Source organism: Amphiura filiformis, chromosome 10 (genome assembly GCF_039555335.1).
Source record: "Amphiura filiformis chromosome 10, Afil_fr2py, whole genome shotgun sequence".
NCBI lineage: Eukaryota > Metazoa > Echinodermata > Ophiuroidea > Amphilepidida > Amphiuridae > Amphiura > Amphiura filiformis.
The window spans coordinates 53,959,196-53,986,241 of record NC_092637.1 but is presented as its reverse complement, the minus strand read 5'-3'; the positions used below and the strand labels follow the sequence as shown (position 1 = coordinate 53,986,241).

The following is a 27,046-nucleotide window of genomic DNA, read 5'->3' as shown; positions in this document are numbered from 1 at the left end:
GTTTTTTTGGTAGATTTCTTTTCTTTTTATGAATGTAGCCAATCAGCTCCAAGCTTGGAAAGTCATCAGGTTACGAAGTGCTCCATAAAACGAATAAAACGAAAAATAGATGTTTGAGATTGCTATTATTGATTCATGACAATAAAAAATAAATTAAACAAAACTTTATCAGTCGTTTATTTTTCAAACTTGCTCGTCACGCGTGACTGTAATGTTAATATACATTTTAATACACTTTAATTATTCAAGGCAACGTAAATATGTAAAGTAAATGTAAATATGAACAACACACACCCAATGTTGACAATGCCAGAGAGACACAGAGAGTAAGTCCGATTTAGGCCTACGTCAAGTCGGAACTGGTTAATGCGCATATATTTAAGCCTATACTACGGAAGCGTCTAAATGCCCCGACTAGGCAAGATAATCGTGTTTTAATGTTTTTGGTTCTTTGTAGCCCTGCGGAGCGATTTACTTGGCTATCCGAATTTCGCGGTTTGTGGTTCTTTGTATAGCCCTTCGGGGCAACCTAGTTGGATATTCTTATTAAGCGGCGGTTGTCGGCGATCTTTCGTGGTTTGTTGTTTTCAGCAAGCCCTGCCCTCTATCGGGAGCTAATTTATAGTATAAGCTTGTTGGATATCCAAATTTCGCGGTTTGTGGTTCTTTGTAGCCCTACGGGGCAATCTAGTTGCATATCCAACTTTTGCGGTTTGTGGTTCTTTATATCCCTGCGGGAAATCTAGTTGGATATCAATATTGTTGATCTTTCGCGGTTTGTGGTCTTAATTTGTTGGATATCCATATTTCACGGCTTGTGGTTCTTTATAATCGATAGGCCTGCGGGCAATCTGGTTGGATATCCAAATTTCGCGGTTTGTGGTTCTTTGTAGCCATGCGGGGCTAGTTGGATATCCCTATTAAGCGGCGGTTATCGGCGATTTTTTGTGATTTGTGGTTTTAATTTACCTCATCAAGCCCTGCCCTCTATCGGGAGCTAATTTATAGTTTAAGCTTGTTGGATATCCATATTTCGTGGTTTGTGGTTCTTTATAGCCCTGCGGGGCAATCTAGTTGGATATCAATATTGAGCGGTAGTTGTTGGCGATCTTTCGCGGTTTGTGGTCTTAATTTGTTGGATATCCATATTTCGCAGTTTGTGGTTCTTTATAATCGATAGGCCTACGGGCAATCTGGTTGGATATCCAAATTTCGCGGTTTGTGGTTCTTTGTAGCCCTGCGGGGCAATCTAGTTGGATATCCCTATTAAAAGGCGGTTGTCGGCGATCTTCCGCGGTTTGAATTTCCCTTATCAAGCCCTGCCCTCTATCGGGAGCTAATTTATAATTTAAGCTTGTTGGATATATCCATATTTCGTGGTGTGTGATTCTTTGTAGCCCTGCGGGGCAATCTAGTTGGATATCCAAATTTCGCGGTTTGTGGTTCTTTATAGCCCTGTGGGGAAATCTAGTTGGATATCAATATTTAGCGGCAGTTGTTGGCGATCTTTCGCGGTTTGTGATTTTAATTTGTGACAATTTATAATATTTATTCCAAATATAATTTCAGTCTGAGCTGTGAACAGAGCCACTGATAAATTGTTTGTTTGATGAAAAAAAATAATATCACCATAGCAACGGGTGTTCAAAATGGTGTTATTCTTGATTTATGACAATAAATTGGTTAATAAAACATTGAAAAAAAAAGTGGTGGGAAGTTTCGAACTTGAGCAAAAACTCATAAATGGATTAGAAGTCCATGGCCTTAACCGCTTCGCCAGGGGACGTCTCGATATAACGACGTGTAAAAGTGGAGTATTTATTAATATGAATGTATGCTGTGGTCCGGAAAGAATAAAAGAATTGTGAAAAACTTGATTTTTTGGCGAATGGGATCCAGAATTTGTATGGAGGGTATCCAGGAAAATACTAGGGTATATTTGGAAGTGAATCTCAAAAGTAGTGGTGACAGTGACAGCCATGTATGGCTGTAGCAGTGTCGAAAGATTCTGGATATCAGTATGATTAGCTATGATTTGCCACTAATTTTGGCTATAAAATACCGCGTGAAATGAAGCAAGAATGTTTGTTTATTATCAAACAATCGGATTGACTATAAGATTGGTGTAACTTTTTGAATTAATGAGTTATTAAAATATTACACTTTGGACAGTAAATAAGATTTAGCATGGTTTTAGATAAATTTTGTACCCAGCGAAAAATATCATAGAACAATAGCGTTTTGTTCCGTGTAAATATAGTCCCGCGGTGCATCTGTTTATTCTTCTTTATCAGTCGTTTTTTAAAACTTGCTGGTCATGCTACCGCATGACTCTAATTCGCATGAATAACAACAGCTCAACCATAGTGTAGTGGTTTGCTTACTGCCTTCTGATCATGAGGTCTACGGTTCGAAGCTCATTGTCGCCGATATGTTTACTTTTAAATCCTGCTCTTTATCTCTTTTTTTATTTTTGAATACCAATAATAAGCACATTTAAAATGTGTAATTGTATATAATTGTATATACACTTTTTGGCATGGCATTGTAACGTTGAATTAGCGTTTCTGTGATGGGTAGTTGAAGGCCTATATTAAAGAGTTTAACGTGCATTCCGATAATAGCATTTGAAATAGGGTAATGAGTTTGAAAGATCAATGATGAGACAAACATCATGATTCTGTTCTATTTATTTCTAGATTTTCTTAATTTCTTATTTGGTTTGCTTTTATTATGTTTGTAAATTCTACCAAAGGAGAATTTATATGTCCACTCTAATATAAGCAATCAATGTGTCAAATATTCTTGAAAAATGCATGCATTGCAGGGTTAAAAAAAAAAAAAATGTTTATTTTAATAAAATTTTTAAAAAATTGGCTAATCATGTAATGCATAATGAAATTAACTTGACATCACTGAAAAATTATGAAAATCGAGCAACGCGTTCGAGAGTTATGGCGATTTTATTGATATTAATAGATTATTTTTCGCATCCCTATACAATCAAGTGCAAATTTGCTGGGACACTTTCATAGTTCAATGACCCTCCCCGCACCCCTTATTCAATGTTGTATACCAAACGCCTCATTTTTAAATGGCCTATATTTTTGCTCCAACATTGGTTGGTGGGGGAGGGGGGGATTCGAAATAGGTTGGAAACTATACAAATAAAATATCACATGGTGAACTTCATATGACCGGTTTTATTGAACAGAGGGCGCGAAATATGAACAAGTGTCCCAGGGAAATTTGCACTTGATTGTAGGTTCTCTTTCACCTTATCTCTGAACAAATACCAAACCCTGAGGGATTCAGCTAACTGTGAATTTTTTAGCAAAGCAAGTGTAGTCCCATAATTTAACTGGTAGAAGAGAGTTTCTTTCGTCGCCATATAGTGCAACTAAACTACGCAAAAAAAATTTCTTTATGGTTAGGAAATTTACCCACTGTTAAAATCTAGCAACTACTTTTGTACGTTTGCTGAATAATCGCATGCGGGTGATTGTCCTGCGTATTTTGACACCTCAATCACTACCCTACGACACTCCCGAGAAAAGATATGAATGTTTAAGTAACATGAGGTCGAAAATTAAAATTGCAAAGAAGCCTATTCAATGGTTTTAGAGCTGATTCACTGATCGAAGATGGTTTCATTATTCCCGCCTTTTCAATTTAAAGCATTTTCCTTGGTGCATGTTGGATAATCCTTTGCTTATTGTGCAGATAAATGATCAAAGACAAAGGTGAGTGGGTACAAAGACATTTACGTGTTGAGAGATGGGTTTGGAAAAGGGATTCAAAACAGGTCATGATGAACAGCAGTTTGGAAAATACTGTATGTTCAATATGTTCCCAAAACAGAAGGAATTGAGACACTTGAGTGGCCCTCCAGAAGCCTTGATCTTAACCCAAGAGACGAGTCAAAAAGAAGATAAAGGCAGATACAACTCTGGTGGGATTGCGTCGCATCGTTATCAATGAGTGGAACGGGATTGAGCAAGGTAACATTCGTCGCCTCAATGGGAGCATGAGACGCCGCGTGGCTGCTGTAAAGGAAGCCAACGGTGGACACACAAAGTACTGAAAGAAAAAAGAGATTAATCTCAAGTGAAGTTGGAAGCTGCGGCAGTATGATGCCTGAAATGTGCTCAGCAAGTACACAAACAATGTTATCAGTTAGCAGCCTGCACAACCGATTCTTTTGTTTGGCAAGGCTCACTCAGTCATTTAATGAGGCAATACAAACGATCGAATTTGGTGTTGAAATGAGCTAAATCTTTAGTTACACCTTTTCGATGTAAAATTAATTTTCTCGGCCAAATGAAAAGCAATCATTTTAATTTTTTCAGTAAATGTCAGGAAAAATTGTAGTGCTTGATACTGTATTTTTTTCAAATTCTAGTGTTAAACTTAGGCGTGAAATTTAGTCATTTAGTGTAAGATTTTCGATTTTGATAGGCTTAAACTCTGTCCGCGAGCCTTTTTTTGGATCAACCTTTTAGCTTTTCAAAGTAAGATAGTTCGCTAATGAAGGATTTTTCCCAACTTTCTAACGCACATCACCGTGAGCGATATATCATAGTTTTGTCAGAATTTGCGTTTTCATTTCACTATTTTAACTGCCGGCTGACCATTTTTCAAAATCAACGAGTGAAATCTAAGGCTAATACTAGCATTGTGGATCGATATCCCTGGGTTTAATAGGAATACCGGCATGGCTACAGTGTTGCTAGAACTTCAATATAGCAAAGAAATTCCCAGGCCTATAGCGCTCCTACTGATCATGTTTAACCAGAACACTCAATTGGGGATTTGGGCTACCAAATCGCTGGTCGGGCAATTTGCTTTCAATGGAAAATTGACCTGGATAAACAACAAAGGAAATATCGACTATTTCTGTTGGTTGCTCTCGAGATAAAAGTACTGAGTTAGACATTTCCGAGTATGAAGGGAAAAAGGGTAAAATAAAACGGAAATTCTAACAAAACTATAATATATAGACCCACACGATGTGCTTTACAGAGGTGGGAAATATCTTTCTTTAGCAAACTATATTAGTTTGAGACGCTAAAAATGAATTCCGTAAAAAGCTCGCGTGCGAACTGAAGGCCTATAAAATCAAAATATCACACTAAAAGACACAATTTGATGCTTAATTTTAACACCAGGATTTGTAAAAAAATGTATATCCAAGCACCAAGTTTTTAACTGACATTACTGAAGAAAAAAAAATATTGCTTTATATTTGACCGAGAAAATTAATTTCATAGCAAAAAGGTGTATCTCTGAATTGTGCTGATTTTAACATGTATCGATCGACTTTCAGCGCGACTAAGCATTTCTAAAGAATCGGTTGTCCAGGCTGCTAACTGTTATCTGCATGTTTTTTTTTTGTGTGTGTTCTTTTATGCTGAAAACTTGAATAGGCCTTTTTGCAATTTTTATTTTTCGCCTCGTGTTACTTACACATTCATATCTTTTCTCAGGAGTGTCGTAGGGTAGTGATTGAGGTGTCACAATGCGCAAGACAATCACCCGCATGCGATTATTTAGCAAACGTACAAAATTAGTCACTAGATTTTAATAGTGGGTAAATTTCCTAACAATAAAGAAACTTTTTTGCATAGTGTATAATTATTATACTGTGCTACATACCCGCTATGCATCAATTCAATTGTGTGTTGAATCTTGTTAAATCCATAGCCAGAAAACCGTGTATCAAATAAAGGCATATTCTTGTCTTTTGTGCTGAAATATAAACAATAAATAAATATCAATAAATATCAATGTGGTTTTTCTTCTTTCTTTCATTCTTTTTTCTTTTTATACTTTATCTCGTCCTCCTCCTTTGTCACTGATCATCATATTCTTATCCTTCCCTCAACGTCTAGATCATGACCATCTTTCGTTGTATTTTGTATTTTTACGATGTGATAAATTCATAAATGCTATAGATAGGAGAAGATGAGAAACCTATAATCGGTGTATTAATTAAATCAAATTTATTGTGGCCATACCCCTACGTGACTCCAAACAGAATTGCTAATTACAAAATATAGATTTCAAGCAACTTAAAGGAGTATTTCCTGATCCTAGCATCCTCTTTTTATGTCAGTAGATATCCACGAAAAATGGTTATTCCCAAAATTTCAGTTGATTCCGATTTTGCATTTGGGAGTTATGCATGATTATGTGTATACTGCTCCATAGACAATGTGTTGTAATTTCGTTCTGTTATACCAGAACGAAATTCAAATTTCAAGATATCTTTGCTAAACGAATTAATCTGCAAGAATTTTTTGTACATAAACATTATGTAGCCAGAGGTTTCAAGTGATTTAAAAATCTCAACTTTTTTGGAGAAAAGTGGGGGATGAGGCTGTGGATCACGAAATGCCCTTTTAATATTTTAATTGGTATACTTATTTTGTATTAAAAACAATAGTCACTACATTGCGCACTGCTCTGGCGCACTGCTAAATGATACTGAATTATGTGTTCACCACGCGATGCACGGCTTGGATATAGCCAACAGCTGGCGCTATTCAGTTGAAAATGACAAAGCATTATTTGATCAAATTAAACATGCAAGTAATAACATATCAAATTACAAACACATACAAATGAGGATTTTGCTTGGATTTGATTCTATAGGGTCCACAATTTATAAGTTCCCCCTAATACTTTTTAAAATAAGTCGAAAAATTTTTACGAAATGTAAAAATGTAAAAAGGTATGTATAGCCCTATTTGTTTTACACATGTTGACCAATTTATAGCACCACACATCATTGCGTTTATAACGATGGTTAATTGTGTAAGAAAAGAGGCCGTTTTAAAAGTTGCACCTGAGTCCATAGCAGTCCGGCCTTCTTTAACGAACGCATGGATAGACCTGGCTGACTGTATTGTTTGAGATTTGACTCCTATGGACTCAGATGCAACTTTTAACACTGTTTAAATCGGTCTTTTATATTTATGATAATGAACCATTGTGACTGAACGCAATGACGTGTGACGCTATAATTTGGTAAAACAAATAAGGCTATCCATACCTTTTTACAGGTTTGCCTTTCGTTAAATGTTTTTCGATTTATTTCAAAAAGTATTTAGGGGGAACTTATAAGTTGTGGACCCTATAACTTAATTTGTACTGGTATCAAAACGTATTGCAAGTTGCATCGTGCAGCGAAGTGAGGACACGCGTTCTCGATTTGTCATAAATTCACACCGTTTTGTTGGTGTTTATCCATCCTTGCTATGTACACACAAACAAGAAACAAACAAACTTACCTTAAAACAAAGTAGGGTTCATACCCATCTTCATATTTCTTTATCTTATACGGTTTCCATGTTGTATACCATTTTGTATAATTAGTAAGATGATGAGATAAAGGAGAACTGTAATAGGCTGACATTTATGGTCAAGGAAAAGGACATGAATGGGATAATACTAAACATGCTAAAATATCCAGCCTTAACACCCCTCCATCCCATAACCCCACACACTCCTTCATAAACACTTTTTTTTGTAATCGATTTGTAAACAAGTTCATGACCCAAACACCTATGTCAAACTGAATTCCATTGTTCCCATGTTTAATTCCAAGCAATCACATTCCTTAATATGTTTGGCATTCAAACATATCTACAAATCAATTACAAAATAGTTTTTAGAAAATTGTTTAAAGTCTTAGCACTGTTTTTGCAATGTAGGCCTACACACGACATAGTACATATTTTTATATGGGGATTTATAGTGCATGATGCAACCCACTAATACACAGGCCTTTGCACACTTTACAGATTTTCGTTGACCACTGTGGATCGAGACACACCTTATAAACTATTCTAATACACTTGAGAACATTCCTGCAACCTTATTGGTTCTTACCCGTGTGGTACGACACGATATCACACACTTTAGCGCGTGCGTGTCGACGCGATACTCATAGGCGGTATTTAAACCAATCGGATATGCATAGCAACAACAGGACTGATCGAATCTAAGCCCTGGGTAAGTTTCTTGTAAAATGTAGGATATAATTTGATTAAAATTTGGTATTATGATTAATATATTTATTTGAATTGAAATCTTTAAGAATAAGAATAAAGGCATTTATCTTAGCCGCTGTCGTGCATCTATCGTCTCATATAACGCGCAACATCATTATTTTCGGCGTAAAACAACTCATCTTCGCCTTGTTGTTTTATTTAAAGTAATGATGTCGCCAGTGTTATATGAGAGGAGATGCACTCAAGAAGCTAAAAACAACTTCACCTTCATTCTCTTATTAAACAACATTCGGAGACGCAGCTCAATATAGGCGCAGTTTTCTAGTCTACCCACCACATATAACCATCGCAACCAGGATCAGACAGGCTCTAACATGTCTAACTCGGGATCTGATGCCTTATCAAATTTGCTAACATAAACCAGTGCCATGCCGTAGCGTGATTCATCCCATGGAGAGGGCATAAGGGAGGAGGCACCGGGCTTGGTTGGGTGCACAAGCCATTTACGGTAATTTTCTTATGGGCTCTAACTCGGTACCTCTCACACTGAAACCTGATGCCCTATCAAATACGCTAATCTGACTGGCATAAATAATGGCAAGGATACCAAATGGATAGATAGCAGGGTTTTCATCACGCGCCATCTTCTTCAGCTCCAATTTAGTTTTTGGTAAATTTGATGCAGTCACCTGTTGAAATAGTTAAAAGAAACAAATCAAACGGTTTTAAGTTAAACGCTTGGTCCCGCCACAAGTAATTAATTACTACGTTTCAGATGGTACGCCAACAAACACAAAACATTCAAATATATCCAAGCGCCGCGCCACCAACGGCAACGAAGTGGTCAATTATGAACAAAGTGGATGTAACACCGTTGAAAGGTTCTATCTTGAACCTTTATTTCGTAGAGTGTATGTGTGCTATTGCAGATACCTGTACACGTACTCGTACGTACTACCTACCTCTTTACTACCTTCGAATACCGGCACAACAAATGCTATTTTAGGATCTTTCCTCTTCACTTTTTTCATCGTCTGAAAAAATCTCTTTTCAAACTCAGGACATGGCACAAAATCTGCATCCAATATGACCATGTAGTCTGTCTTCACTTCTCTGAAATGCATAATATGTAATAAAAGTGTAAGTGAAGTTAAAGGAGGATTTCGTGATCGTAGCATCCTCTTTTTATGACATTTTTGTGTCAGTTCCTGCAGAACTGACACCTTTAGTACAGGTTTGACGATCACGTGACAATTCGAATCATCATATCGAAATATCACGTGGGCAAAAATATCAATATCGATATCAATACTATTCGTCAATTCAGCCCCAAACCAATTCGCCCACATGCTAATTCGAACCCTGTATATTGATGTACAAAAAAGTTGGCCAACTTTAACTATTTCGTGATTTTCTCCATAACCGTGGTTTTTACACCAAATCTGTATATTTAGATGCCTTGATGTCTTGCATTCGGTCACAAACCAATTCGTTGTACTTTGTGCACTTAACCCTCTATCTTTTAAACCAAATATCCTAAAGAGTCGCGTGATATGTCGAACTTTTCCTCAGGTCATAATTTAAGAACAAAAAAAGTCAGCGTTCGCGTATCTGTACGTAGCGGGGTACGTAACCGCAGTTATTGTGGCCCTCACAACACGGGCTTCCGGTGAGCTGCCGGTCCTAGGAAATGGAATATTACTGATAAATATATAAAGATGGCAAAATCAGTAAACCAGCTTAAGTTACAAATAAAGAAAAGTCTAATAAAAAATTACATCTAATATTTAGGCATTATTTAATGACCTCACCCATCCCCACCCATATCCACCCCAACTATCAATTTCTTCTGTGAACTGTGGAATGTCTATATCCGGGGTCTATATGCAATGTTATAAATATTTATATTGCTTCTTTCTTTGCATGTTCTTCTCCTCTTTCTTTTATTTGTTAGCTTTGTGTAATTGTATGTTGTAACTTAAGGCAGTGTAAGGGGGTGCTCGCTTCAGGCCTTTTGAGCATCTCCTCATTCAAATGTTGTGTCTTTTATATATATATTGTATGTCGATTTGTATGAAAATAAAATGATGATGTATGATGATGATGATGTACATCATTTCCTACAGAGTCGTGAGATATGTCAAACTTTTCCCTTAGGTCAAAAGGAACAAAAAAAAAGTCAGTGGTCGCATATCTGTAGGATCATTGGTCAATAAGATATAGTCACTTTTTTAAATTTTTAACCAAATATCTTAGAGAGTCGTGCCATATGTCAAAAAGGAACAGAAAAGTCAGTGGTCGCATATCTGTAGGATCATCGGTTATAAATGAGATATAGTCACTTTTTTGTACGTTGTGCACTTAACCCCCTTGTTTTTTACTTCTGGATATCGTTTGGAGTCAAATGATTTTTCATTTTAAAGCTTATGATATATTTTCTAAACACGAAATAAAACAAAATTGACCACCAGCCGACTTTACAGCTGTTTCGTTATGGACGGTCACATATATTCATTAACATATTAAATCATTTATCCCTTTTGGTCAATATCGAATTGGTTTGTGTCTGAGTTAGCTTGGGGCCAATGCATGAATTGGCATATGGCCAAGTCAACTGTGGACTTGGTTTGGGCCGAATCGACCTGATACCAGGAAATGCCGAAAAATTACGTACTTTTACAAGGCAAAAAGCAACTTTTCTAGGCATTGTTGACATGGTGCCCCCGCTAAAGAAAGTTTCCTACTATAAAGACCTAACTTTTGAAATGGTTTGTACGGTTTGAAGGTGCAAAATTAACAATAAGCTTAAATTAGGCGCCGTTACCGCCGGGTCATCATCAACGACTTTGACAGATGACGTCATCAGACGCAATCTCTGTCTTGATAATATCGACATGGACTAATTATAGAGCACGTAGTGTGATGGACTGGAAACTTCACGCATCGATCTGAGGACAGCTTTCAAACATAAGTCTTGATAGTAATACGCTGTTTTAATTAGCCTATATCTGGTGGCAGCAGCATTTTTCTACAGTCACGTGATAATGGCACCGGCGGATAATACACGGCGGAAGCCGACGGTGTCCACATCTTTTTTTTTCTTTCTTTTTTTTTCCTTTTTCAGCTTTTTGTATTTTATCTGTACTTGGAGCTGGTGGGGAGAGAAAGCATAAAATACATTCAGGAAAAAATACAACTCGCACCAAAGATCAAGGCTCCATTTCAAATTTAACCCTACAAAATCACTCATTTTTGAAACCGGACGTTGTTCAAATTTGCGCCAAAACTTCACCTCAAAAATAAAATATTGGGATTTTTTCTCAGACTCCTTCATGTAGACACTTGCCAGAAGCAAATGAGCTGAAAACGGGCGAATTTTGACAATTATCTTAGAAAATAAAGCCGCAACAAGCTCAAATAAGCGGTGGACTATTTTAACCGAATTTCACTGGTACATAAATCGTGGAGTGATTTGGTGGTGCGCCCTCTGAAAAGATTTGAAGAATAGAAGGCTGACGTTGCGCCAAAACATGTGGGCCTATTTAATGATATATGAACTACCACTCATGTTCTTGTCAGCGCTACAGTGCAAAACTTCTCTTTAACATTACATTCAAATAATAATTACATTGTAAATTGGAACTGACACCAATTTTTTTTCAGGAATACTTGTTTCAGTAGATATCCACGAAATAAGCTTATTCCCAAAATTTCAGTTGATATCGATTTTGCGTTTGCGAGTTATGCATGTGTATTACACAGCTCCAAAGGCCAGTGCTGTAATTTCGTTCTGGTATACCAGAACGAAATTCAAATTTGACGATATCTTTGCGACACGCATTAATCTGCAAGAAAATTTTTGGTACATAAACATCATGTAGCCAGAGGTTTCCAGTGGTAAAAAAAACTTTTTTTGAGAAAAGTGGGGAATGAGTCTGTGGATCACGAAATGCCCTTTTAAGGTGGTACTACACCCCTTGTTAAGTTTTGTGACTAATTTTGCATTTTTCTAAAAAAATTAACTACACACAGGTAACAAAAGTAAATGTATAGGGACAATGACTCCAATAACTTCACTGAAATTTCAGTGATTCAAGACAAGTGGTTCATTAAGAAATGAGCTACATTCTAGCGGTACCTCTTTTCTTATCATAAATAACGTACCGCTTGTCTTGAGTCACTGAAATTCCAGTGTAGTAACTGGATTCCTTGCCCTTATAATATAGCATTACTTTTGTTACCAGTGTGTTGTTATATTTTTGAGGAAAATGCAAAAATAGTCACAAATATATCAAGGGGTGTAGTACCACCTTATGGGGGTACTACACCCATTGCATTTTTTTTTGCGTTTTTATGGCATTTTCTGAAGAAATGAGAAACAAAAGACAAAGTGGTATGCAAAATGAAGGGGCAAATCTTCTCGTTCCACCGATGTACCACTTTTTGGCTTCTACCTTTAAAAGCATGTAAGCTACATTGATACCGATGCCATCAATAGATCGAGAAGATTTGCCCCGTCAATTTGCATAAATTTGCATAAATAAAGACGACGTCAATTTGCATAAAACTGTTCAAAGTCATATTTTACAGATTTTCGCTGACCATTGTGGCCAAAGACACACCTTATCAATCAAACAACATTCAGGAACACAGTTCAATATATGCGCAGTCTCATAGTCTACCCACGTATAACCATCGTAACCGAGATCAGACAGGCTCGAACTCGAGACCTCTCACACTGAAGTCTGATGCCTACCCAGCAAACACAAAAACGTTTTTAAAACGTTTTAAATAAGTTATATGTTGGGTTTTGTCGGGTTATATAAACGCCATGAAATCGTTTTAAAACGTTTTGTATGAAAACACACTACAACAATATTTTAAAAATGTTTTCGAAATGTCATTGTAAACTCTTTTTTGCAAACATTTTTGACCAAATATTTTGTTAACACTTAAATAACATTATGTTAAAATATTTGCACCCGGAAAACACAAAAATGTTCTTACAATGTTTTTTACAAAACGTTTTAATAACATTTAAATGTCGGGTTATATAAAGGTCGTGAAAACATTTTAAAAACGTTAGTGTAAATATTATGAGCAAACATTTTTTGCAAAATATTTTTTAAACCCCAAAATAACATTCTGTTTAGAATGATTTGTACCAAGTTTTCAAAAATGTTTTTGGAATGTTATTCAAATGTTTTTATACCCTTTATATAACCCGACATTTAAATGTTTTCTGTAAAACATTTGTGTTTGCTGTGCAGTAAATTACCAACAAATGTTATTTAATGTTATGAAAACGTTTTATACCATTAATGTACCCTTTATATAACCCGACATTTAAATGTTTTCTGACAACCTTTTATAACCTTTTGCGAATGATGTCGAAAACGTTTTGTGTTTGCTGGGTAAGATCAAATTCGCTAACTTGACAGACATAGAACCACTTTGTCCAGTTTTTTTCTCATTTCTTCACAAAATGCAACAAAAAAAGCAATGGGTGTAGTATCTCCTTAAAATGATATTAATAATACGTTCGTAGTATAGTAAGAATGGACTGATATCAATTGTTTACTTACTTAATTCCAATGTTTCTCATATGATTTGTTGGATATTCATCAGTTTCCTGAAAAAAAAAGAATAACAGAGGTATGGTAAATCGTGCTGGGTTTAATAATGCAACATTTCTTCCTCTTTCTCACCTTCTTCCTCGCCAACTTCCTTTTCTTCCTCCTCCTCTTCTTCTTCTTCTTCCTTTCCTCTTCTTCTTCTTACTCTTCTTACCAATAATTTTCTTCTATTGACTCTCCTTCTGAAGTTCTGACTCTTCTTCTATTTCCTCCTTCTGATTCTTCTGATTCGTCTTCTGATTCTGATGATTATTAGCCTAGTCTTCTGATTTTGACCCAAAAACCTGATCTCTTGATTGTAGCTGTATACCGTAAACATCCGTTAATAAGCATATGTGCCTAGAACGAATTTTTAGGGTAGGTTGTTCAACTTTTTCATTTTCTTCTTTTAATTTAAGAATGGTTGTGTTACATATATCTGCCTACCATATTTGTAAATTAAAAGAAAAAAACCAGTTGAACAAAATACCCTAAAAATCAACTCGTTAATACTTATGCTTATTAACGATTTTTCCCCCATTTTTATTCACCTGTACTTGGGCCTGGTGGAAAGGAAAAAAGAACATAGGCCTACAGACATGGTCCACAAGACCCCATCTTAATTACGGTAACCTTATTAACGAATTTTTACGGTAGTTATATAACTTACATTTTTGGCATAAACTGCTATAACATCACATTGACATCTGAGATTGATCTTCTTTAAGGCCTCTTGCAGTTTTCGTCTAGAACTGTATAAAAAAATAAAAATGAAAAACATTAAAACAACTTTTGAAACAGATTCATCATGTTCATCAGGATCGTTCATAGTTCAATACAGTAGAAAAGGTTCTTTTTCAGATCCACGATCAACTCATCAACAAACAGCAACTAGGAAATTTGGTTACGTCATCAAGACCAAACAGTGTTGCCGTTTCATCAAACATCTAGAAACACCACAACAGAGTGATCAAGATTCCTGATAGGAACTGAAATATTTCTGAGTAAGTACCAGCATAATTGGATCTGAAAAATAACCTTTTCTACTGTATTAAAACAACTTGCTTTGAAACATATTATTGGAAGATTGTATCTCATCATGAGGAGGAATTGTTCGTAATGGGCTCTTCCATTTGAAAATGTGGAAGAAATGACATTAAACTCCCCCGGAATCTGCCACATATGGCGTGAAGATTTCATATGGAGTCACCCATTCAAGTAAGCCCATTTGAAATTAACACTCCCTGTGTGAAGATTAAGGTCATGTATCCCATAGGGGGTGTATAAATTTCAACTGGACTAGCCCAAATGTCAGCTTACCTTTGTAAGACTGTCTGAGTGACATTTCTGTTCTTAGCATCTTGGACTGGTACATATATAGTGACAGCCATTATACCAGTCCATACATCAGCTATCGCTTGTAATGCTTCAATGCGATCAATAGATAAATGGGTTACTAAAGTCAGCTTACCTTTGTAAGACTGTCTGAGTGACATTTCTGTTCTTAGCATCTTGGACTGGTACATATATAGTGACAGCCATTATACCAGTCCATACATCAGCTATCGCTTGTAATGCTTCCATGCGATAAATAGATAAATGGGTTACTAAAGTCAGCTTACCTTTGTAAGACTGTCTGAGTGACATTTCTGTTCTTAGCATCTTGGACTGGTACATATATAGTGACAGCCATTATACCAGTCCATACATCAGCTATTGCTTGTAATGCTTCCATGCGATCAATGGATAAATGGGTTACTAAAGTCAGCCTACCTTTGTAAGACTGTCTGAGTGACATTTCTGTTCTTAGCATCTTGGACTGGTACATATATAGTGACAGCCATTTTACCAGTCCATACATCAGCTATTGCTTGTAATGCTTCCATGCGATCAATAGATAAATGGGTTACTAAAGTCAGCATACCTTTGTAAGACTGTCTGAGTGACATTTCTGTTCTTAGCATCTTGGACTGGTACATATATAGTGACAGCCATTATACCAGTCCATACATCAGCTATTGCTTGTAATGCTTCCATGCGATAAATAGATAAATGGGTTACTAAAGTCAGCTTACCTTTGTAAGACTGTCTGAGTGACATTTCTGTTCTTAGCATCTTGGACTGGTACATATATAGTGACAGCCATTATACCAGTCCATACATCAGCTATTGCTTGTAATGCTTCAATGCGATCAATAGATAAATGGGTACTAAAGTCAGCTTACCTTTGTAAGACTGACTGAGTGACATTCTCTTCTTAGCATCTTGGAATGGTACATATATAGTGACAGCCATTATACCAGTCCATACATCAGCTATTGCTTGTAATGCTTCCATGCGATCAATGGATAAATGGGTCAGCTTACCTTTGTAAGACTGTCTGAGTGATATTTCTGTTCTTAGCATCTTGGACTGGTACATATATAGTGACAGCCATTATACCAGTCCATACATCAGCTATCGCTTGTAATGCTTCAATGCGATCAATAGATAAATGGGTTACTAAAGTCAGCTTACCTTTGTAAGACTGTCTGAGTGACATTTCTGTTCTTAGCATCTTGGACTGGTACATATATAGTGACAGCCATTATACCAGTCCATACATCAGCTATTGCTTGTAATGCTTCCATGCGATCAATGGATAAATGGGTCAGCTTACCTTTGTAAGACTGTCTGAGTGACATTTCTGTTCTTAGCATCTTGGACTGGTACATATATAGTGACAGCCATTATACCAGTCCATACATCAGCTATCGCTTGTAATGCTTCAATGCGATCAATGGATAAATGGGTTACTAAAGTCAGCTTACCTTTGTAAGACTGTCTGAGTGACATTTCTGTTCTTAGCATCTTGGACTGGTACATATATAGTGACAGCCATGATACCAGTCCATACATCAGCTATCGCTTGTAATGCTTCAATGCGATCAATAGATAAATGGGTTACTAAAGTCAGCTTACCTTTGTAAGACTGTCTGAGTGACATTTCTGTTCTTAGCATCTTGGACTGGTACATATATAGTGACAGCCATGATACCAGTCCATACATCAGCTATCGCTTGTAATGCTTCAATGCGATCAATAGATAAATGGGTTACTAAAGTCAGCTTACCTTTGTAAGACTGTCTGAGTGACATTTCTGTTCTTAGCATCTTGGACTGGTACATATATAGTGACAGCCATGATACCAGTCCATACATCAGCTATCGCTTGTAATGCTTCAATGCGATCAATAGATAAATGGGTTACTAATGTCAGCTTACCTTTGTAAGACTGTCTGAGTGACATTTCTGTTCTTAGCATCTTGGACTGGTACATATATAGTGACAGCCATTATACCAGTCCATACATCAGCTATCGCTTGTAATGCTTCAATGCGATCAATAGATAAATGGGTTACTAAAGTCAGCTTACCTTTGTAAGACTGTCTGAGTGACATTTCTGTTCTTAGCATCTTGGACTGGTACATATATAGTGACAGCCATTATACCAGTCCATACATCAGCTATCGCTTGTAATGCGTCAATGCGATCAATAGATAAATGGGTTACTAAAGTCAGCCTACCTTTGTAAGACTGTCTGAGTGACATTTCTGTTCTTAGCATCTTGGACTGGTACATATATAGTGACAGCCATGATACCAGTCCATACATCAGCTATCGCTTGTAATGCTTCAATGCGATCAATAGATAAATGGGTTACTAAAGTCAGCTTACCTTTGTAAGACTGTCTGAGTGACATTTCTGTTCTTAACATCTTGGACTGGTAAATATATGGTGACAGCCATTATACCAGTCCATACATCAGCTATCGCTTGTAATGCTTCAATGCGATCAATAGATAAATGGGTTACTAAAGTCAGCTTACCTTTGTAAGACTGTCTGAGTGACATTTCTGTTCTTAACATCTTGGACTGGTAAATATATGGTGACAGCCATTATACCAGTCCATACATCAGCTATCGCTTGTAATGCTTCCATGCGATCAATGGATAAATGGGTTACTAAAGTCAGCTTACCTTTGTAAGACTGTCTGAGTGACATTTCTGTTCTTAGCATCTTGGACTGGTACATATATAGTGACAGCCATGATACCAGTCCATACATCAGCTATCGCTTGTAATGCTTCCATGCGATCAATGGATAAATGGGTTACTAAAGTCAGCTTACCTTTGTAAGACTGTCTGGGTGACATTTCTGTTCTTAGCATCTTGGACTGGTACATATATAGTGACAGCCATGATACCAGTCCATACATCAGCTATTGCTTGTAATGCTTCCATGCGATCAATGGATAAATGGTTACTAAAGTCAGCTTACCTTTGTAAGACTGTCTGAGTGACATTTCTGTTCTTAGCATCTTGGACTGGTACATATATAGTGACAGCCATAATACCAGTCCATTCATCAGCTATCGCTTGTAATGCTTCAATGCGATCAATAGATAAATAGGTTACTAAAGTCAGCTTACCTTTGTAAGACTGTCTGAGTGACATTTCTGTTCTTAGCATCTTGGACTGGTACATATATAGTGACAGCCATTATACCAGGCCATACATCAGCTATTGCTTGTAATGCTTCCATGCGATAAATAGATAAATGGGTTACTAAAGTCAGCTTACCTTTGTAAGACTGTCTGAGTGACATTTCAGTTCTTAGCATCTTGGACTGGTACATATATAGTGACAGCCATTATACCAGTCCATACATCAGCTATCGCTTGTAATGCGTCAATGCGATCAATAGATAAATGGGTTACTAAAGTCAGCTTACCTTTGTAAGACTGTCTGAGTGACATTTCTGTTCTTAGCATCTTGGACTGGTACATATATAGTGACAGCCATTATACCAGTCCATTCATCAGCTATTGCTTGTAATGCTTCCATGCGATCAATGGATAAATGGGTTACTAAAGTCATCTTACCTTTGTAAGACTGTCTGAGTGACATTTCTGTTCTTAGCATCTTGGACTGGTACATATATAGTGACAGCCATTATACCAGTCCATACATCAGCTATCGCTTGTAATGCTTCAATGCGATCAATGGATAAATGGGTTACTAAAGTCAACTTACCTTTGTAAGACTGTCTGAGTGACATTTCTGTTCTTAGCATCTTGGACTGGTACATATATAGTGACAGCCATTATACCAGGCCATACATCAGCTATCGCTTGTAATGCTTCCATGCGATCAATAGATAAATGGGTTACTAAAGTCAGCTTACCTTTGTAAGACTGTCTGAGTGACATTTCTGTTCTTAGCATCTTGCACTGCTACATATATAGTGACAGCCATTATACCAGTCCATACATCAGCTATTGCTTGTAATGCTTCCATGCGATCAATAGATAAATGGGTTACTAAAGTCAGCTTACCTTTGTAAGACTGTCTGAGTGACATTTCTGTTCTTAGCATCTTGGACTGGTACATATATAGTGACAGCCATGATACCAGTCCATAAATCAGCTATCGCTTGTAATACTTCCATGCGATCAATAGATAAATGGGTTACTAAAGTCAGCATACCTTTGTAAGACTGTCTGAGTGACATTTCTGTTCTTAGCATCTTGGACTGGTACATATATAGTGACAGCCATTATACCAGTCCATACATCAGCTATTGCTTGTAATACTTCCATGCGATCAATAGATAAATGGGTCACTAAAGTCAGCTTACCTTTGTAAGACTGTCTGAGTGACATTTCTGTTCTTAGCATCTTGGACTGGTACATATATAGTGACAGCCATTATACCAGTCCATACATCAGCTATTGCTTGTAATGCTTCCATGCGATCAATAGATAAATGGGTTACTAAAGTCAGCTTACCTTTGTAAGACTGTCTGAGTGACATTTCTGTTCTTAGCATCTTGGACTGGTGCATATATAGTGACAGCCATTATACCAGTCCATACATCAGCTATTGCTTGTAATGCTTCCATGCGATCAATAGATAAATGGGTTACTAAAGTCAGCTTGCCTTTGTAAGATTGTCTGAGTGACATTTCTGTTCTTAGCATCTTGCACTGGTATATATATAGTGACAGCCATTATACCAGTCCATACATCAGCTATCGCTTGTAATGCGTCAATGCGATCAATAGATAAATGGGTTACTAAAGTCAGCTTACCTTTGTAAGACTGTCTGAGTGACATTTCTGTTCTTAGCATCTTGGACTGGTACATATATAGTGACAGCCATTATACCAGTCCATTCATCAGCTATTGCTTGTAATGCTTCCATGCGATCAATGGATAAATGGGTTACTAAAGTCAGCTTACCTTTGTAAGACTGTCTGAGTGACATTTCTGTTCTTAGCATCTTGGACTGGTACATATATAGTGACAGCCATTATACCAGTCCATACATCAGCTATCGCTTGTAATGCTTCAATGCGACCAATGGATAAATGGGTTACTAAAGTCAACTTACCTTTGTAAGACTGTTTGAGTGACATTTCTGTTCTTAGCATCTTGGACTGGTACATATATAGTGACAGCCATTATACCAGTCCATACATCAGCTATTGCTTGTAATGCTTCCATGCGATCAAAGATAAATGGGTTACTAAAGTCAACTTACCTTTGTAAGACTGTCTGAGTGACATTTCTGTTCTTAGCATCTTGGACTGGTACATATATAGTGACAGCCATTATACCAGGCCATACATCAGCTATCGCTTGTAATGCTTCCATGCGATCAATAGATAAATGGGTTACTAAAGTCAGCTTACCTTTGTAAGACTGTCTGAGTGACATTTCTGTTCTTAGCATCTTGCACTGCTACATATATAGTGACAGCCATTATACCAGTCCATACATCAGCTATTGCTTGTAATGCTTCCATGCGATCAATAGATAAATGGGTTACTAAAGTCAGCTTACCTTTGTAAGACTGTCTGAGTGACATTTCTGTTCTTAGCATCTTGGACTGGTACATATATAGTGACAGCCATTATACCAGTCCATACATCAGCTATTGCTTGTAATGCTTCCATGCGATCAATAGATAAATGGGTTACTAAAGTCAGCTTACCTTTGTAAGACTGTCTGAGTGACATTTCTGTTCTTAGCATCTTGGACTGGTACATATATAGTGACAGCCATGATACCAGTCCATACATCAGCTATCGCTTGTAATGCTTCCATGCGATCAATAGATAAATGGGTTACTAAAGTCAGCTTACCTTTGTAAGACTGTCTGAGTGACATTTCTGTTCTTAGCATCTTGGACTGGTACATATATAGTGACAGCCATTATACCAGTCCATACATCAGCTATCGCTTGTAATGCGTCAATGCGATCAATAGATAAATGGGTTACTAAAGTCAGCATACCTTTGTAAGACTGTCTGAGTGACATTTCTGTTCTTAGCATCTTGGACTGGTACATATATAGTGACAGCCATGATACCAGTCCATACATCAGCTATCGCTTGTAATGCTTCCATGCGATCAATAGATAAATGGGTTACTAAAGTCAGCTTACCTTTGTAAGACTGTCTGAGTGACATTTCTGTTCTTAGCATCTTGGACTGGTACATATATAGTGACAGCCATTATACCAGTCCATACATCAGCTATCGCTTGTAATGCGTCAATGCGATCAATAGATAAATGGGTTACTAAAGTCAGCTTACCTTTGTAAGACTGTCTGAGTGACATTTCTGTTCTTAGCATCTTGGACTGGTACATATATAGTGACAGCCATTATACCAGTCCATTCATCAGCTATTGCTTGTAATGCTTCCATGCGATCAATGGATAAATGGGTTACTAAAGTCAGCTTACCTTTGTAAGACTGTCTGAGTGACATTTCTGTTCTTAGCATCTTGGACTGGTACATATATAGTGACAGCCATTATACCAGTCCATACATCAGCTATCGCTTGTAATGCTTCAATGCGATCAATGGATAAATGGGTTACTAAAGTCAACTTACCTTTGTAAGACTGTCTGAGTGACATTTCTGTTCTTAGCATCTTGGACTGGTACATATATAGTGACAGCCATTATACCAGTCCATACATCAGCTATTGCTTGTAATGCTTCCATGCGATCAAAGATAAATGGGTTACTAAAGTCAACTTACCTTTGTAAGACTGTCTGAGTGACATTTCTGTTCTTAGCATCTTGGACTGGTACATATATAGTGACAGCCATTATACCAGGCCATACATCAGCTATCGCTTGTAATGCTTCCATGCGATCAATAGATAAATGGGTTACTAAAGTCAGCATACCTTTGTAAGACTGTCTGAGTGACATTTCTGTTCTTAGCATCTTGGACTGGTACATATATAGTGACAGCCATGATACCAGTCCATAAATCAGCTATCGCTTGTAATACTTCCATGCGATCAATAGATAAATGGGTTACTAAAGTCAGCTTACCTTTGTAAGACTGTCTGAGTGACATTTCTGTTCTTAGCATCTTGGACTGGTACATATATAGTGACAGCCATTATACCAGTCCATACATCAGCTATCGCTTGTAATGCTTCAATGCGATCAATAGATAAATGGGTTACTAAAGTCAGCTTACCTTTGTAAGACTGTCTGAGTGACATTTCTGTTCTTAGCATCTTGGACTGGTACATATATAGTGACAGCCATTATACCAGTCCATACATCAGCTATCGCTTGTAATGCGTCAATGCGATCAATAGATAAATGGGTTACTAAAGTCAGCCTACCTTTGTAAGACTGTCTGAGTGACATTTCTGTTCTTAGCATCTTGGACTGGTACATATATAGTGACAGCCATGATACCAGTCCATACATCAGCTATCGCTTGTAATGCTTCAATGCGATCAATAGATAAATGGGTTACTAAAGTCAGCTTACCTTTGTAAGACTGTCTGAGTGACATTTCTGTTCTTAACATCTTGGACTGGTAAATATATGGTGACAGCCATTATACCAGTCCATACATCAGCTATCGCTTGTAATGCTTCAATGCGATCAATAGATAAATGGGTTACTAAAGTCAGCTTACCTTTGTAAGACTGTCTGAGTGACATTTCTGTTCTTAACATCTTGGACTGGTAAATATATGGTGACAGCCATTATACCAGTCCATACATCAGCTATCGCTTGTAATGCTTCCATGCGATCAATGGATAAATGGGTTACTAAAGTCAGCTTACCTTTGTAAGACTGTCTGAGTGACATTTCTGTTCTTAGCATCTTGGACTGGTACATATATAGTGACAGCCATGATACCAGTCCATACATCAGCTATCGCTTGTAATGCTTCCATGCGATCAATGGATAAATGGGTTACTAAAGTCAGCTTACCTTTGTAAGACTGTCTGGGTGACATTTCTGTTCTTAGCATCTTGGACTGGTACATATATAGTGACAGCCATGATACCAGTCCATACATCAGCTATTGCTTGTAATGCTTCCATGCGATCAATGGATAAATGGTTACTAAAGTCAGCTTACCTTTGTAAGACTGTCTGAGTGACATTTCTGTTCTTAGCATCTTGGACTGGTACATATATAGTGACAGCCATAATACCAGTCCATTCATCAGCTATCGCTTGTAATGCTTCAATGCGATCAATAGATAAATAGGTTACTAAAGTCAGCTTACCTTTGTAAGACTGTCTGAGTGACATTTCTGTTCTTAGCATCTTGGACTGGTACATATATAGTGACAGCCATTATACCAGGCCATACATCAGCTATTGCTTGTAATGCTTCCATGCGATAAATAGATAAATGGGTTACTAAAGTCAGCTTACCTTTGTAAGACTGTCTGAGTGACATTTCAGTTCTTAGCATCTTGGACTGGTACATATATAGTGACAGCCATTATACCAGTCCATACATCAGCTATCGCTTGTAATGCGTCAATGCGATCAATAGATAAATGGGTTACTAAAGTCAGCTTACCTTTGTAAGACTGTCTGAGTGACATTTCTGTTCTTAGCATCTTGGACTGGTACATATATAGTGACAGCCATTATACCAGTCCATTCATCAGCTATTGCTTGTAATGCTTCCATGCGATCAATGGATAAATGGGTTACTAAAGTCATCTTACCTTTGTAAGACTGTCTGAGTGACATTTCTGTTCTTAGCATCTTGGACTGGTACATATATAGTGACAGCCATTATACCAGTCCATACATCAGCTATCGCTTGTAATGCTTCAATGCGATCAATGGATAAATGGGTTACTAAAGTCAACTTACCTTTGTAAGACTGTCTGAGTGACATTTCTGTTCTTAGCATCTTGGACTGGTACATATATAGTGACAGCCATTATACCAGGCCATACATCAGCTATCGCTTGTAATGCTTCCATGCGATCAATAGATAAATGGGTTACTAAAGTCAGCTTACCTTTGTAAGACTGTCTGAGTGACATTTCTGTTCTTAGCATCTTGCACTGCTACATATATAGTGACAGCCATTATACCAGTCCATACATCAGCTATTGCTTGTAATGCTTCCATGCGATCAATAGATAAATGGGTTACTAAAGTCAGCTTACCTTTGTAAGACTGTCTGAGTGACATTTCTGTTCTTAGCATCTTGGACTGGTACATATATAGTGACAGCCATGATACCAGTCCATAAATCAGCTATCGCTTGTAATACTTCCATGCGATCAATAGATAAATGGGTTACTAAAGTCAGCATACCTTTGTAAGACTGTCTGAGTGACATTTCTGTTCTTAGCATCTTGGACTGGTACATATATAGTGACAGCCATTATACCAGTCCATACATCAGCTATTGCTTGTAATACTTCCATGCGATCAATAGATAAATGGGTCACTAAAGTCAGCTTACCTTTGTAAGACTGTCTGAGTGACATTTCTGTTCTTAGCATCTTGGACTGGTACATATATAGTGACAGCCATTATACCAGTCCATACATCAGCTATTGCTTGTAATGCTTCCATGCGATCAATAGATAAATGGGTTACTAAAGTCAGCTTACCTTTGTAAGACTGTCTGAGTGACATTTCTGTTCTTAGCATCTTGGACTGGTGCATATATAGTGACAGCCATTATACCAGTCCATACATCAGCTATTGCTTGTAATGCTTCCATGCGATCAATAGATAAATGGGTTACTAAAGTCAGCTTGCCTTTGTAAGATTGTCTGAGTGACATTTCTGTTCTTAGCATCTTGCACTGGTATATATATAGTGACAGCCATTATACCAGTCCATACATCAGCTATCGCTTGTAATGCGTCAATGCGATCAATAGATAAATGGGTTACTAAAGTCAGCTTACCTTTGTAAGACTGTCTGAGTGACATTTCTGTTCTTAGCATCTTGGACTGGTACATATATAGTGACAGCCATTATACCAGTCCATTCATCAGCTATTGCTTGTAATGCTTCCATGCGATCAATGGATAAATGGGTTACTAAAGTCAGCTTACCTTTGTAAGACTGTCTGAGTGACATTTCTGTTCTTAGCATCTTGGACTGGTACATATATAGTGACAGCCATTATACCAGTCCATACATCAGCTATCGCTTGTAATGCTTCAATGCGACCAATGGATAAATGGGTTACTAAAGTCAACTTACCTTTGTAAGACTGTTTGAGTGACATTTCTGTTCTTAGCATCTTGGACTGGTACATATATAGTGACAGCCATTATACCAGTCCATACATCAGCTATTGCTTGTAATGCTTCCATGCGATCAAAGATAAATGGGTTACTAAAGTCAACTTACCTTTGTAAGACTGTCTGAGTGACATTTCTGTTCTTAGCATCTTGGACTGGTACATATATAGTGACAGCCATTATACCAGGCCATACATCAGCTATCGCTTGTAATGCTTCCATGCGATCAATAGATAAATGGGTTACTAAAGTCAGCTTACCTTTGTAAGACTGTCTGAGTGACATTTCTGTTCTTAGCATCTTGCACTGCTACATATATAGTGACAGCCATTATACCAGTCCATACATCAGCTATTGCTTGTAATGCTTCCATGCGATCAATAGATAAATGGGTTACTAAAGTCAGCTTACCTTTGTAAGACTGTCTGAGTGACATTTCTGTTCTTAGCATCTTGGACTGGTACATATATAGTGACAGCCATTATACCAGTCCATACATCAGCTATTGCTTGTAATGCTTCCATGCGATCAATAGATAAATGGGTTACTAAAGTCAGCTTACCTTTGTAAGACTGTCTGAGTGACATTTCTGTTCTTAGCATCTTGGACTGGTACATATATAGTGACAGCCATGATACCAGTCCATACATCAGCTATCGCTTGTAATGCTTCCATGCGATCAATAGATAAATGGGTTACTAAAGTCAGCTTACCTTTGTAAGACTGTCTGAGTGACATTTCTGTTCTTAGCATCTTGGACTGGTACATATATAGTGACAGCCATTATACCAGTCCATACATCAGCTATCGCTTGTAATGCGTCAATGCGATCAATAGATAAATGGGTTACTAAAGTCAGCATACCTTTGTAAGACTGTCTGAGTGACATTTCTGTTCTTAGCATCTTGGACTGGTACATATATAGTGACAGCCATGATACCAGTCCATACATCAGCTATCGCTTGTAATGCTTCCATGCGATCAATAGATAAATGGGTTACTAAAGTCAGCTTACCTTTGTAAGACTGTCTGAGTGACATTTCTGTTCTTAGCATCTTGGACTGGTACATATATAGTGACAGCCATTATACCAGTCCATACATCAGCTATCGCTTGTAATGCGTCAATGCGATCAATAGATAAATGGGTTACTAAAGTCAGCTTACCTTTGTAAGACTGTCTGAGTGACATTTCTGTTCTTAGCATCTTGGACTGGTACATATATAGTGACAGCCATTATACCAGTCCATTCATCAGCTATTGCTTGTAATGCTTCCATGCGATCAATGGATAAATGGGTTACTAAAGTCAGCTTACCTTTGTAAGACTGTCTGAGTGACATTTCTGTTCTTAGCATCTTGGACTGGTACATATATAGTGACAGCCATTATACCAGTCCATACATCAGCTATCGCTTGTAATGCTTCAATGCGATCAATGGATAAATGGGTTACTAAAGTCAACTTACCTTTGTAAGACTGTCTGAGTGACATTTCTGTTCTTAGCATCTTGGACTGGTACATATATAGTGACAGCCATTATACCAGTCCATACATCAGCTATTGCTTGTAATGCTTCCATGCGATCAAAGATAAATGGGTTACTAAAGTCAACTTACCTTTGTAAGACTGTCTGAGTGACATTTCTGTTCTTAGCATCTTGGACTGGTACATATATAGTGACAGCCATTATACCAGGCCATACATCAGCTATCGCTTGTAATGCTTCCATGCGATCAATAGATAAATGGGTTACTAAAGTCAGCATACCTTTGTAAGACTGTCTGAGTGACATTTCTGTTCTTAGCATCT

At 37.4% G+C, this 27,046-nt stretch overlaps 1 protein-coding gene across 2 annotated transcripts in view; it reads right to left on the bottom strand.

Moving 5' to 3' along the window:
* The window catches only part of LOC140163028 (uncharacterized), a 70,716-nt gene that overhangs the window by 28,115 nt on the left and 15,555 nt on the right, over positions 1-27,046 (bottom strand). Inside the window, exons 10-15 of one of the 2 annotated variants that reach the window (XM_072186365.1) lie at positions 14,301-14,382; positions 13,601-13,647; positions 8,978-9,128; positions 8,623-8,704; positions 7,293-7,410; positions 5,656-5,748 (exon numbers count right to left, since the gene is read on the bottom strand). In XM_072186365.1, coding sequence (XP_072042466.1) covers positions 5,656-5,748; positions 7,293-7,410; positions 8,623-8,704; positions 8,978-9,128; positions 13,601-13,647; positions 14,301-14,382 — 573 coding nt within the window. The remainder of the gene's footprint in view (positions 1-5,655; positions 5,749-7,292; positions 7,411-8,622; positions 8,705-8,977; positions 9,129-13,600; positions 13,648-14,300; positions 14,383-27,046) is intronic. The other variant, XM_072186366.1, reaches the window with a different exon arrangement.